Genomic DNA, 12,864 nt, shown 5'->3' on the forward strand with positions numbered 1-12,864 from the left:
TTTGCGAAGAGGCGTCTCAATCTGGTTAAGGTGGCGCTACCAAGTGTGTGTAACAGATTCCTGGTAGTCAAAAGGCTAAGAAATCCAACTAAAAACATCTCTAAAAATACCTCTTCTGAGGTAAATTGTGTTAAATTATTGCTGCAAACAGTGAAGGAATGAATGATGCTGAGGCGAGTTCGGCAGATGAGTCATTGTGGATGGAGTTCTGACACCTGTACAACTGGCCCGGGAGCAAGGTTGGATCACACTGAGCATTGTAAGGAGAAGCTGGGGCCTAGGCAGTGGAGATTTAATTTCAATGCTCGTACAACTAGCCAAATGTGAGGTTGGATCATTCTGGACACCCAGCTGACTTTGAAGAGCTTGAGAGCAGCTTCGGGCTGGGCAACAAAATCTGGGCCCGGAGCAAGTCGCTAGGCAGGGTGATCTAGGCCTGGGGGCATTTTGCAGCAGCAGTGCCTGGGTCATAGTGCAAGGTACAACGTGCTGTTTAGACAGTTTAAACAACAGCCCAGATCCGAGGTGAGAGCTGATTTCGCTCGCTCTCCATGACCTTCACTCCTGACTCTAGGGCACAGAGCCTTTTGCTGTTCTGTTGGCGTCCTGTACAGTGCATGGTGAGCTGCTTGATCTGCTGATCTATCCTAGGCCACCAGACAAAGCTTCGAGCTACACTTTCATTTTAACCATAACTAGATGACCGGTATGTAGCTCTTCTAACATTTTAGTTCTTAGCTTGTTTGGCACAACAACTCTCAATCCCCACATAAGGGCAAGTTCATATTGGTCTGGTAACAATGGAGGATCTGGAGTTTCTGCTGTACATTGAAGCCATTTCTGGTGGCCAGTAGACCTGATACAGTATGAGGTCTTTTCCGATTTCCTTTTGGATCATCTCTGCCGTTATAGGGAGACTTTCCATTTGCGTTAGGGAGAATACATTGAGGGATGTGCCCTCTTTTGTACATTTTTCAGGTATTTCCTTTTGCAAGTATAAACGGGACATCCATTATCAATTCCATGATTAGTCATCCTCTTGAATTCAGTCTTGTAATTGTGTCCTCCAGGAAACAGAGCCCATCTCTGCATTTGTGTTTCTGCTGTCAGTGGAGCACCCTTCTGTGGATTGAAAATGGACACTAGTGGTTGATGATCAGTAATGAGGGTAAACTCTCTCCCACACAAGTACTTTTTGCAATGTTTTACACCCCAAACCAGACTCGAGGCCTCTCTGTCAATCTGTGCATAATTTTCTCTGTAGCGGTAAGGAAACATGATGCAAAGGCTATGGGCTGTTCACTACCATCACAGATAATGTGACATGACTGTACTGGTACCATAAGCTGAGGCATCACAGGCAAGCTTCACTGGATGATGTTATTCATAGTGTGTCAGTACAGTGTCTGATGTCACCATTTCCTTTACCACTTTGAAAGCCATCTCACACTGCCTTGTCCATTGCCATTTCTTCCCAATCTGCAGTAAAGAGTACAAGGGGTAGAGCACAGTACCCAGGTTTGACAGGAGTCTGTTATATTACTTGACAAATCCTAAAAAGGACCGCAAATGTGACATGTTCTTTGGCCTCGGGGCATCCACCACAGCTCAGCACTCTTGTGTAATCCTTGTGCGTCAATCATGTGACCACAGTAAGTGGTGTTTGGTTTAAAGAATTCATACTTGTTGCATTGTGCTCTGAGCCCATAATTTTTTAATCTTTTTAACACTGTTTTGTGGTTTTGGAGATGTTCCTTGTCATTCTTACCAGTAACAATGATGTCATCTAGGTAACATTGAGTGCCTGAGCATCCTTGCAGCACGTGGTCCATAGCTTCCTGCCAGAGTACAGGTGCAGATGCTACTCCAGAAATAAACCTAACATAGTGATAGAGCCCTTTGTGAATGCTTATGGTGAGAAACAATTTGGACTCTTCTTCCATCTCCATCAGCAAGTAGACCTCAGTTAAGTCCACTTTGCTAAAGTGTTTTCCCCCAGAAAGGTTTGCAAAGATATCCTCTATACTGGGCAGAGGGTATTGATCAACTTTCAGTACTGGATTGATTAACCTTAAAATCACCACAGATCCTGACAGATTTATTCTTCTTGGTTACTGGGACCAGTGGTGTTGCCCATGGGCTCGACTCAACCTGGGAAAGAATTCCTTCAGCCTTCACATGATCTAACTCACTACCTGCTTTATCACAGATGGTATAAGGAACTGGACTGGTTTTGCAAAACTTTGGTGTGGCATTTTCATTTAACACTGCTTTACCGTTGGTATATTTGAGTTTTCTAGGGCCATGCTTGAACACTAGTGTGGCATCATCTAGTATCTTCCTTAACTTGCTTTCACATGGCTTCATTGCAGCAGGTGCAGTGTGCAAATTGTGAATAGATCTCCAATCAAGTTCCAGTTCTCTCAGACAATCATATCCCCACAATGCTGGCACTCTTGTTTTTCCCACATACATGCTCAATATAGCTTAAAGGTTGTTATATTTCACTATTATGGATGCTATTCCCACAGGAGTCATCTTTTCTACAGTATAAGTTCTTAGTTGGATATGTGCATGCTTTACTTTAGTATCTTTGAAATGACATTCAAACTCATCTTGTGGAATGACAAACAGCTGAACAAGTGTTTAATTCAGTTGTAATTAATTTGCCATTCTCTTCTGGTGTAAGGCATTTTGCTTGTCTATTGTGAATTTTCACACTGTAAATCTCAAGATTACACAGTCCTCGTCACTCTCCTTATTTTCAGATTTTTTCATCAACAGCATTCTTTTGAAACTACAACTTGACCTTCTAGTTTTTTCTCTTCTCTGTGCAATCCATTTATTTTTGTCTGCCCAGCATGCTCTTTGTATGTGTTCTACTTTGTTGCATTTTCTGCAAGTTTTGTCCTTAAAGTTTTGCCCTTGGTCTGGTGTCTGTGAGTCCCTGCCACAATGGTAACACATTGCAATTGTGTTCACACTCACTTTCATTCCTGACTGCAGCTCAATTGTGTCTCTGTCTGCTGTTTCTATTCATAAAGCAATTTCAACTGCTCATTAAATGTAAGTTGTGCTTCAGTTAGAAGCCATTTTTGAATGCTTTCTCATAAGATTCCACAAACAAAACAATTTCTCAATGTATCATTAAGCCCATTACTGAATTGACAATGCTCAGATAATCTCTTCAGTTCAGCAATATATGCTGAAATAGACTCCCCTTCTTTTTGATTTTGCTTATGAAACCTAAAGGTTCCTGCAATCAACAATGGCTTTGGTTCCAAATGTTCCTGCATTACTTTCAGAATATCAGCAAAGCTCATCTCAGGTAGTTTGGTTGGAGCAATTAAACTTCAAAACAAACTGTATGCTTTTAATCCTAATGTACTCAGCAAAACTGGTACTTGTTTCTCATTGGCTATTTCATTTGCTTCAAAATATGTTGGTTTAGCTCAGTATACGTGTTCCAATTATCTCTTGTGTAATCAGATGCGTCAATTTTTCCAATGTAGCCAGCCATTTCTGTTTTTTTTAATTATTATTATCACCCGGTACTCACTCTTCATGAACCTGTGAATTTTTCCTTTTTCTGACTTTTTTTTTTAAAAAGCTCCATTGTGTCTTCCCTTTTGAAGACCATCTCTGTATGTGCTGGGCTGTGTTTTATTAACTTGAATATTTGGCTGTGCGCTGAACAGGTCAGTAGCTGTCGTGTGTTCGTTTTAATTGTACCTTGTAGCCGATGTTATGTTTTGCAACTTCAAAATATTAAACTAATTCAAAGGAAGACTCGCGAGTCTGGGAATGCAGGTCTAACTTTGTGTTTACATTGCATATGTTTCATGTGGTAGCGTCATAATGTACACAGTTCACATATTTATACATACAACTCGTAATAAATTATTTAACTGAACAAGAATGCTTAATCAACCTATATACATAAGATTACTCAAATGTTACTAAGTTATTAAATACACAACAGTGGTCAATAATGCTACTGATGAATTTTGAGCATTCAGGACTATGGATGCCATTTTGACATTTTTGAAGTTGGACGAACAATGCTAACGAACATAAATATTTTGTCAAAAAATTAGGTGGTGAATGCAGTAACATCCATAAATGTTTGTAAAATTATATTATTTTATACTAATATGTTTTTCCATTTTCTACTTTTGTGTTTTCCCTGTTAGGTAGACTTGTTTCTAAGCTGTGGTTTCAGTAAGTTTACTGGGGAGATATTTTCGTTCTTTCTTATACTATTGGATGGTGCATGAAGACCATGAGACACAGGAGCAGAGTTAGGCCATTTGACCCATTGAGTCTGCTCCAACATTCCATCAGAACTGATTTATTATCCCTTTCAACCCTGTTCTCCTACCTTCTCCATGTAACCTTTGATGCCCTTACTCATCAAGAACCTATCAACCTCCGCTTTAAGCATACCCAGTGACTGGCCTCCCAGCCATCTGTGGCAAAATATTCCACAGATCCACTACCCTCTGGCTAAAGAAATTCCTCCTCATCTCTGTTCTAAAGGGACATCCTTGTATTCTGAAGCTTTGCCCCATGGTTCTAGACTCCCCCACTATGGGAAACGGCCTCTCCATATCCACTCTATCTAGACCTTTCAATATTCGACAGAATTCAATGAGATCCAACCCGCCCCCCCATCTTTCTAAACTCCAGCGAGTACAGAGGCCTTTCATTCCCAGAACTACTTTATTGTGCATACTCCCAATCTGCAGACTCCCTGCTTCTTCAACGCTCCCTGCCCCTCCACCTATCTTCATATTGTCCATAGACTTGGCTACAAAGCCATCGATTCAGAAGAAATGTAATGGTGGAGCTTGTGCTGGGCGTCGCTATACTGGAATAGTTGCCAGTAAATACAAGCTAACCATTAGTTTTTAGCTGGTTCCCCATTCTCTTCCTGCAGTGTGTGACCTTTTTCCAATAGCTGATTTTTCAGTTGCAGAAGATACTCTGTTGGGTTCCCTTCCCTTATCCCTCTGCCACATGTGTTGGCAGTGTCCCTGAGCCATACAAGTATCCCTGGATTCTGGAAACTAAGTGCTGCCCTCTCTCCAGGCTCCACCAATCGATCATCTGGAACTTTGATTCTATTTTTAGCAGATTTCTGGCTTGATGATGATAATGATCGTTGTGTGTCAAGTCGTTTGACATAGACAATCATGGTATCAGGACCATGACTGTTCTTCGCAAATTTTCCTACAGAAGTGGTTTGCCAAGCCACAAAAGTGGCATGATAGTAGCGGCCTTAATTGCGGAAAAAGATAATTATTTTAAATTATTTTCTAAATTATTGTATAAATGCAACAATTGAGGACAAGTTACTGAGAATTATTTTTCATCTTCCTAGGTCTCAAAACTGCACTGATAGAGAGAGAGGACTTTTCTTCTGGAACAAGTAGCAAAAGCACTAAACTTATACATGGAGGAGTGCGATATCTACAGAAAGCACTCATAAATTTAGATTACGAGCAGGTATAAATAATTATCACAATTGGAGCAAAAATAATTGTGTTTTTTTTAATCAGGAGATGAATATATAGTGCACTAAATACATTAATTGATTAGCAACTAATTTTCTTTTCAAATAAGTTAAAAGATTCAGAAAATTATATTAACAACATTTGTAACTTCGAATTATGTTCATTCTTATAGTATAGACTAGTGCGAGAATCACTACGAGAACGTGCCAATTTGCTTGAAGTTGCTCCTCATATTGCAAGACAGTTACCTATAATGCTTCCTCTTTACAAGTAAGTATTCCTTAGTATTGTAGGAATGTCAAGTGTGAATTTTGCATTTTGTTTGCCCAATAGTGTACTCACTAATTGTGAAATACCGTAAGGAAGTTCAGGCAGCTGTAACAAGTAAGGTTAATCTTGATTGATAGGTGGCTCGAAGTTTTGTACATAACCTCCGGACTCACTTTCAAGGAATCTTTAGCTCATGTTCTTAATATTTATTGCTTATTTATTTATTGTTGTTTCTTTTTTCTTTCTCTTTTTATTTGCCCAGTTTATTGTCTTTTATTTTCTGTTATGGTTACTGGACTCATTGAGTAATCCGCAACAAAATGAATCTTGGTGTTTTATGTATATGGTGACATAAATGTACTTTGATAATAAATTTTCTTTGAACTTTGACAGCATTTTCCTGCCATTGCATTAATCTAACTTGCAATTTGTTTCCTTTATGTAAATACCCATATTTCTATTGTCAAGTTTACAATAATAGGGAGTTTCTCTGTTAGCAGCTCTTGTGTTAGTTAAACTGCAATCCTATTTATTCCTTGAAAAATAACTTAAGGGCCCATGTTCTGCATTTTCATTGCCTGTATTTATGAAGCGCGTGATATATTGTATTGCATGCCATGTGCTTTGAGCCAAGATGTCATTAAAGTGCTGGATTTCTGGGGCAGCCTCCTGCTGTGTTATGGCTTTACAGTAAATTTAGGATACAGATGGAGAAATGTCCTTTCTGACTCTTTGGAGAGCTCTTGTCAACATTAACTGAGGAAGAGTTCTATTGAACTGTCTGCTGTCGCCATCTTTTGCAGGCAAAGTGACTGAATGCTGACTTTTATCTCAGATAGTTGAGAGCTGAAGAACATGTAGGGTGATAGGAGTGGAAAATAACCATGCAATCAGCATTGACAGGCGCAAGCCTGGATACTTGGGCCTTGGTAGCAGTTGTAAATACAAGACATAGTGGTTGCTGTGGGTTCTGGATATAAGGATATGGAGGGATATGGCTGTGAATAGATTTGAACAAACCAGGAAGCCATTCAGCCGATTGTACCTGTGCTGGCTGCCTACCAGAGCAACCTATTGGTTTCACCCCAGATCTTTCAAATTTTACAGGCCAGGATGGATCCTGCCTGCAAGTTCCGAATCCTCTTCCACTTAACCTTCAGTCCGCAAGCTGTTCACTAAAGGAAACCACTTCTGGCACTTCACTCTGCAGAGACCCCTTTTAGACCCATTTTGATACAGTTCTATCATCTATGCCCTCAGCCTTCTGTTCAAAGAAAACAGGCCCAGCCTCCTGTTCTGTTCTGTCATTGTCAGTATAATCTGTCATCTCAGGAGCCATTCATGTAAATCAGTGGTTCCCAAACTGGGTGATATTGCCTCCCTGGGGCAGTGTGAGTTTCTAAAGGGGCAATAAAGATAAAATTATTTATTTATTTATTATACAGCACTTCTGTCCCTTTGGGCTGTGCTGCCCGGCAATCCCTGATTTAACCCTAGCCTAATCATGGGACAATTTGTAATGACCAATTAACCTTCCAGCTGGTATGTCTTTACACTGTGGGCGGAAACCAGAGCACCCGGAGGAAACCCACGTGCTTATGGGGAGAATGTACAAACTCCTTTTAGGCAGGGGCTGTGGAGAAGAAGGGGGGAACACTCAGTAGCATGGGGACATCTGAGGGATTAGTTCAAGAAATCAATTACATTTGATCATCAGTGCTTCAATTGATTACAACGATCACGTAACCCACCATTCTCTTAGACTTTGCTCAATACACGTTATAGTTTTGAAAAGCAACGTGACACTTCTCGAACGGGCACATCAAGGGAAATCTGGACTGAAGAAATTGTGTTATTTCTGAACTTGGCCCGCACATTATTTCCGTTCACTACTGTAGTACAGTGTTTGCTAGTATGATTCCCATACACTAATCACGCAGTGACACAATTCCTGTGAATTAGGATATGGCATTCAATGGGGAAAAGTGCGGAATCTGCCTTTTCAAATGATCTTGACCACAGCCCAACCGAGTTATCACTGCCCTCCTTTATGTGCCTTCAGGTAGAGAGTCAGATTTTTGCCTGAGCTTTGATGATGTCATAACTTTCCCCCTTATTGACCGCAGCGCTTGAGGTTGGACGTGTGTGTTTGTGTGTGCACCGCGAGCGAGGAGGATCACTGAATCCTTGGGTGGGTGACTTAAACAATAGGCGATTGACTGTGGTCGTTGATTCATAACGAAAATGGCAGAAGCAGACCAAACAATAAGACCATGAGACATAGGAGCAGAATTAGGCCATTTGGCCTATTGAGTCTGCTCCACCATTCCATCATGGCTGATTTATTATCCCCGTCAACCCTATTCTCCTGCCTTCCCCCCGTAACCTTTGACACCCTGACTAAGAACCTATCAACCTCTGCTTTAAATATACTGAATATACTCAATGACTTGGCCTCCATAGCTGTCTGTGGCAATCAATTCCACACATTCACCACTCACTAGCTACAGAAATTCCTCCTCCTCATCATCTCTGTTCTAATTGGACGTTTCTCTATTCCAAGGTTGTGGCCTCTAGACCAAGAACCCTCCCCCCCCCACTATGGAAACATCCTCTCCACAGCCACTCTATTGAGGCCTTTCAATATTCAATAGGTCTCAGTGAGATTCCCCCATCATGCTTTTAAACTCCAGTAGTTCAGGCTCAGTGCCATCAAACACTCCTCAAACATTAACACTTCCTTTCAAGGAAGTGAAGTGTAGACAATATAGTGTGGAGCATCGGAAATATGGATCTATACCAGCACCTTGCAACTAACAGCAGCCAATGTGTCTCTTGCTTGAAAAACTTTTGTCAAATGAGGCCATGAAACCATCAAGGCTCCTTGAATATTTTAAGAGAATACACTTTGATAAAGCAAGCAAGAAATTGGTTTATTTTCAGTCACTTTGTGAAAGCTTTGAGAAATGAAGAACACTTCAAAACATGTTTGCCAGCACTTCACTACAAAGCAGTGATGGTTTGTGTGCTTGGTACAACATTTCGTTGCTAAAACTGGAAAGCCCCATACAATTGTAGGAGGACTGATTCTGCCAGCAGTCAGGGAGGTCCTGAGTATGATTTTGCATAAGTCACCAGACTTAATAATTAAAGCGATTCCTCTCAGCAACAACCCTGTTCAAAGATGAATAGATAAAATGCCTGGGAATATGAAAGACGTATTGTGCTACTAGTTAGGACAACACAATTTGCTCTGCAGTTGTGTGAGTTAACTTTGCCAAGCAACAAATCTTGGCTTTGTAGTTATGTTTGCTTTATAAAAGATGAAAGCATGGTTCAAGAGTTGTTACTTGCAAGGGGACTAGAAACAGATACAAAGGGTGAGTTAATAATTTGGGTTTTTGAGCAATTTTTCAAAGAAGAGGACATTCTGTTCACCAACATTCAGGCTACTGCAAATGATGGGACACCATCAATGATAAGATACCACTGTTGACCCTTCGTCAACAGAACTAGATTAGGAAACTCACTACACAATTAATTGATTATTATCTCTGCACAAAGGAAAAACATAACCATGTTAACACCAGGCCGGCAACTTAAAAGATGAATTCTACTGTCCCCTTTGTACCAATACTTATTCAGACAACTTGTCCAACTCATAACAACAAAATAGGGGATCTCTGTTGACCAGATGTTCGATTCTTTCTTCACCCAGCCCTTGTAATAGGAGTTCTCCCTCACGATGGTGATTCTCTTGAGAGAGTTATTGCTGATAGCACACTGTAAGTGTCCATTTTTATATTCGTTGCTTACCAATTCAAATATTGCATTCCAATGTCATCGGCTGTAGGTCATCTGATTGACCTTTAACACCTTTTTATTGGCTCTGATGCAGAAGTGACAACTGGTAATTTATGGCTCTTTGGTCTCTTCAGTAACCAGCTTGAATCAATTCAGGCAGGCATCAACCCCAACATTCGCAAACCTGCATGTTATATGAAAAACACCTCACAAATAACGTCTTATTGGAAATTATCTCTAGTCCAGCTGTTTACCTGAAGCATCACTGTGTCTACTTTAAAATATAGAAAGTGAAGCAACTTTATCTCACAAAATGGAGGATGTAAAACAATTCCACAAAATGGCAGCTTCCATCTCCAAGCGCATGGCAGGAATAAAGACAATTGGTCTGTCTGCTTCCTTGACCCATTTGAGTTTGATGTTTTCTTGCATATTTTAAATCTACCATAGGGGTTATTACTTTCTTGAAAAAAAGCTGTATCTAATATATTTACCATTCACCGTGTAACTCACAGACAACATCTTGTTGCAAAAACCAAAGTGATCGGCGGCAGAAATCTTTAAATGCTGTTATCAAATGCTGTAATCACAGTGATTAAAATCAAGTCCCATGCTCTCAACTCTCGACTATTTTGAGAGCATTGTTTTGAGAATGATGAACAGTAAGAATGCTTGCTGTTGTACACAGATGTCAGGTGGTTCGCAAAAGAAAACTACCTGAGACACTTATATGCACTTTTTGAAACTGTGATAAATTTCTTTGAAGATCCAAGATGCTTCATTCAGTAATCCACTCAAGAACATTAGGCATCACATTGCTTATTTGTCAGAATTATTTGCCAGGTTTAATGAAATCAATTTTCAATTGCAAGGACATGATGTGAATCTTATCAAAGTCAAATCAGTTGTCTCCATATTTCTGCTCAAGGTAACCCTATTTATGTGCAACATTGGTCGTCATGTAATTTATGAGCCTCTTTGAGTTGGAAGAAAAAGAAAGAATAGCAGGTGATGATCTTCAAGTATGCACTGTGCCCACCTGGGTGAGTTGCATAAAGCCATGGCAAAAGAAATTTCCGGATCTTTACTCTATCTAAATTCCTGAACACTTCTTATGAGGGATTGACAGGAAGGAAAGAGGAAGAACTGATCTTGCTACAAAATAGCTTCGAGCTGAAGCTGAAATTCAAAAAATCATATCAAGACTTTTGGTTGGAGAAAGAAATCTCTGAATGCTATCCTGCACTGTGGAAAAGGTCAAGATGTTCTTTATTGTCTTTCAAACATCATATTTATTGATGCACTGTTTCAGTGCAGTTGCCAAGCTTACTTCAAAGCAATAAAACAGACTACAAATGACTGAACTTCGGGATCTGAGACTCCTTCTGAGTGGCATTGAGCCTGATGTTGAGAAGCTGTTGTCACTGCACCAAGCCCATCCATCTCACTGAAAGGTGAAAAAGCAATGAAGCAGTGAATAGTTGGACTACTAATGTACCCCCTAAAATTGTTCTAATTGTATTTAAATAAATAAATAGTTTTACTTGTAGCTTTAAATAGACTTGAATATTTTTTTCAATTATTTGTCACTGCTTTGAATTTGCAGTTCCTATTCTCTTTCTCTGTGCATCGGAAATCAAAATTATTGATTTTTTTTATGTGATGGCTGGAAAGGGAGAGGGAACGTGAGGGGAAACTTCCTCATTCAGAGGGTCATGGGAGTGTGGAATGAGCTGCCAGAATAAGTGGGGCATGCAAGCTGGATTTCAATGTTTAAGAGAACTTTAGTTAGATCATGGAAGGGAGGGCTATGGAGGGCTATAGACCCTGTGCAGGTTGATGGGAGTGTGCATTTTAAATGGTTTTGGCATGGACTAGGTGGTTTAAAGGGCCTGTTTCTGTGTTCTCCTTTTCTATGACTCCATTTCCAGTATTATATTGTGGGGAGGGTTTTTATTTATTTTGAAGAGGCAGTATTCCTACGATTATCTTCATAGGCTCCTTTCACTGATGATATTTTGTTCTCATCTGGTTATTCCTTAGAGAATCAAAAATAAATGCAAGTGATGAAAATCTGAAATGAAAACAGAGAATGAAACTAGTCGGGCAGCATTTGTCCCCGTTCTGATAGTATCTTCAACCAGCAACATTTGGCGTTTCATTCATACTGATCTGCTGAGTGGTTCCAGGATTTCCAGTTTATTTCACTGTTCAGCTTCTACTCACCTTCTAATTCTGCTCACCTTTTTGCAGTCAGTCGGATTCACAGTGTTGCTGTTGGAACTCAACCCCGTCAGTGATAATCTCTTTGTTATTCACATGTCCAGGTGCACTGCCGACTAAAGAGGTAACAGTTATTCGAAGTAAGGGAAGAGGAGATTACTTATCTCATCCTTCATTTTGCCACAGATGGGATTACAAATCCAGTAATATTACTAAAGCACGCTTGCACTGTAAAGACTGAGGAAACTTTGAGTAAAGGAAAACTTGTTCTTCAGGGCAGTGTGTGCTTCAAGGTCCTGAAGAAGGATCTTAACCCAAAATGTCGACTGGTTATTCATTTCCATAGATGCTGCTTGACCTGCTGAGTTCCTCCAGCAATTTGTCTGTGTTGCTCTGTATTTCCAGCATCTGTAGGACTTCTCACGTTCAGGTTAATATTCAGGCTTTCTCGTATCTTCTGGAACTTTCAGGAATTAGGTTATGTAGTTACGTGAGGACAGTCTCAAAACCATGCCGAGTACAATGATGAAACTCAAAGTGTAAATATTAATTTTTGTTTGCTGTGCAGGAGATTGGAGGATGAGGTAAAACAATGAAGTAAATCAATGTTTGAAGTGTGCGCTCTACAATGCAACAGGAAATGGTGCTGTTTGACTTCTTTGTGCTTTATTTGCAAGCTAACTGGTCTTGCTGTTTTGAAGAAGTCTGAACTTTTCATGGCAAGTTAGAGGATAGATGTCTACCAGGCCAGATAACAAAATCTTTGCAGAATTTATTTCTTGCCTCTCTCAAGAAATTGATGCCTAAATGACAGACTGTTTATTTATACAGCGTGTACAAGGCATTCTCTGGTTTCAGATATTACAAGTGTTGTATCATGTTCCCCAAAGCAGAAAGTAGATGAATGTTGCTGTATTTATAATGCGGGTGTTAAAGTTGTCCCTTGATTCATGCATTATATCAAGATTTCCCTGCATTACTTCAATAAGGTTGATTTTTGTCAGTAGTGAAATTAAACTTTCTAATCTGTATTATTTTATCAGTAATATTA

The 12,864-nt window shown here is 39.9% G+C and overlaps 1 protein-coding gene across 5 annotated transcripts in view; it reads left to right on the plus strand.

The window, feature by feature from the left end:
• The window catches only part of gpd2 (glycerol-3-phosphate dehydrogenase 2 (mitochondrial)), a 133,847-nt gene that overhangs the window by 62,692 nt on the left and 58,291 nt on the right, over nucleotides 1-12,864 (plus strand). For 4 of the 5 annotated variants that reach the window (XM_063052277.1, XM_063052276.1, XM_063052280.1 and 1 more), the window contains 2 exons: nucleotides 5,384-5,508; nucleotides 5,689-5,786. The exons of the other annotated variant lie outside the window; for it this stretch is intronic. In XM_063052277.1, coding sequence (XP_062908347.1) covers nucleotides 5,384-5,508; nucleotides 5,689-5,786 — 223 coding nt within the window. The remainder of the gene's footprint in view (nucleotides 1-5,383; nucleotides 5,509-5,688; nucleotides 5,787-12,864) is intronic. 5 annotated transcript variants of the gene reach the window in all.

The sequence above is a fragment of the Mobula hypostoma genome, chromosome 6, assembly GCF_963921235.1.
Source record: "Mobula hypostoma chromosome 6, sMobHyp1.1, whole genome shotgun sequence".
Classification (NCBI taxonomy): domain Eukaryota; kingdom Metazoa; phylum Chordata; class Chondrichthyes; order Myliobatiformes; family Myliobatidae; genus Mobula; species Mobula hypostoma.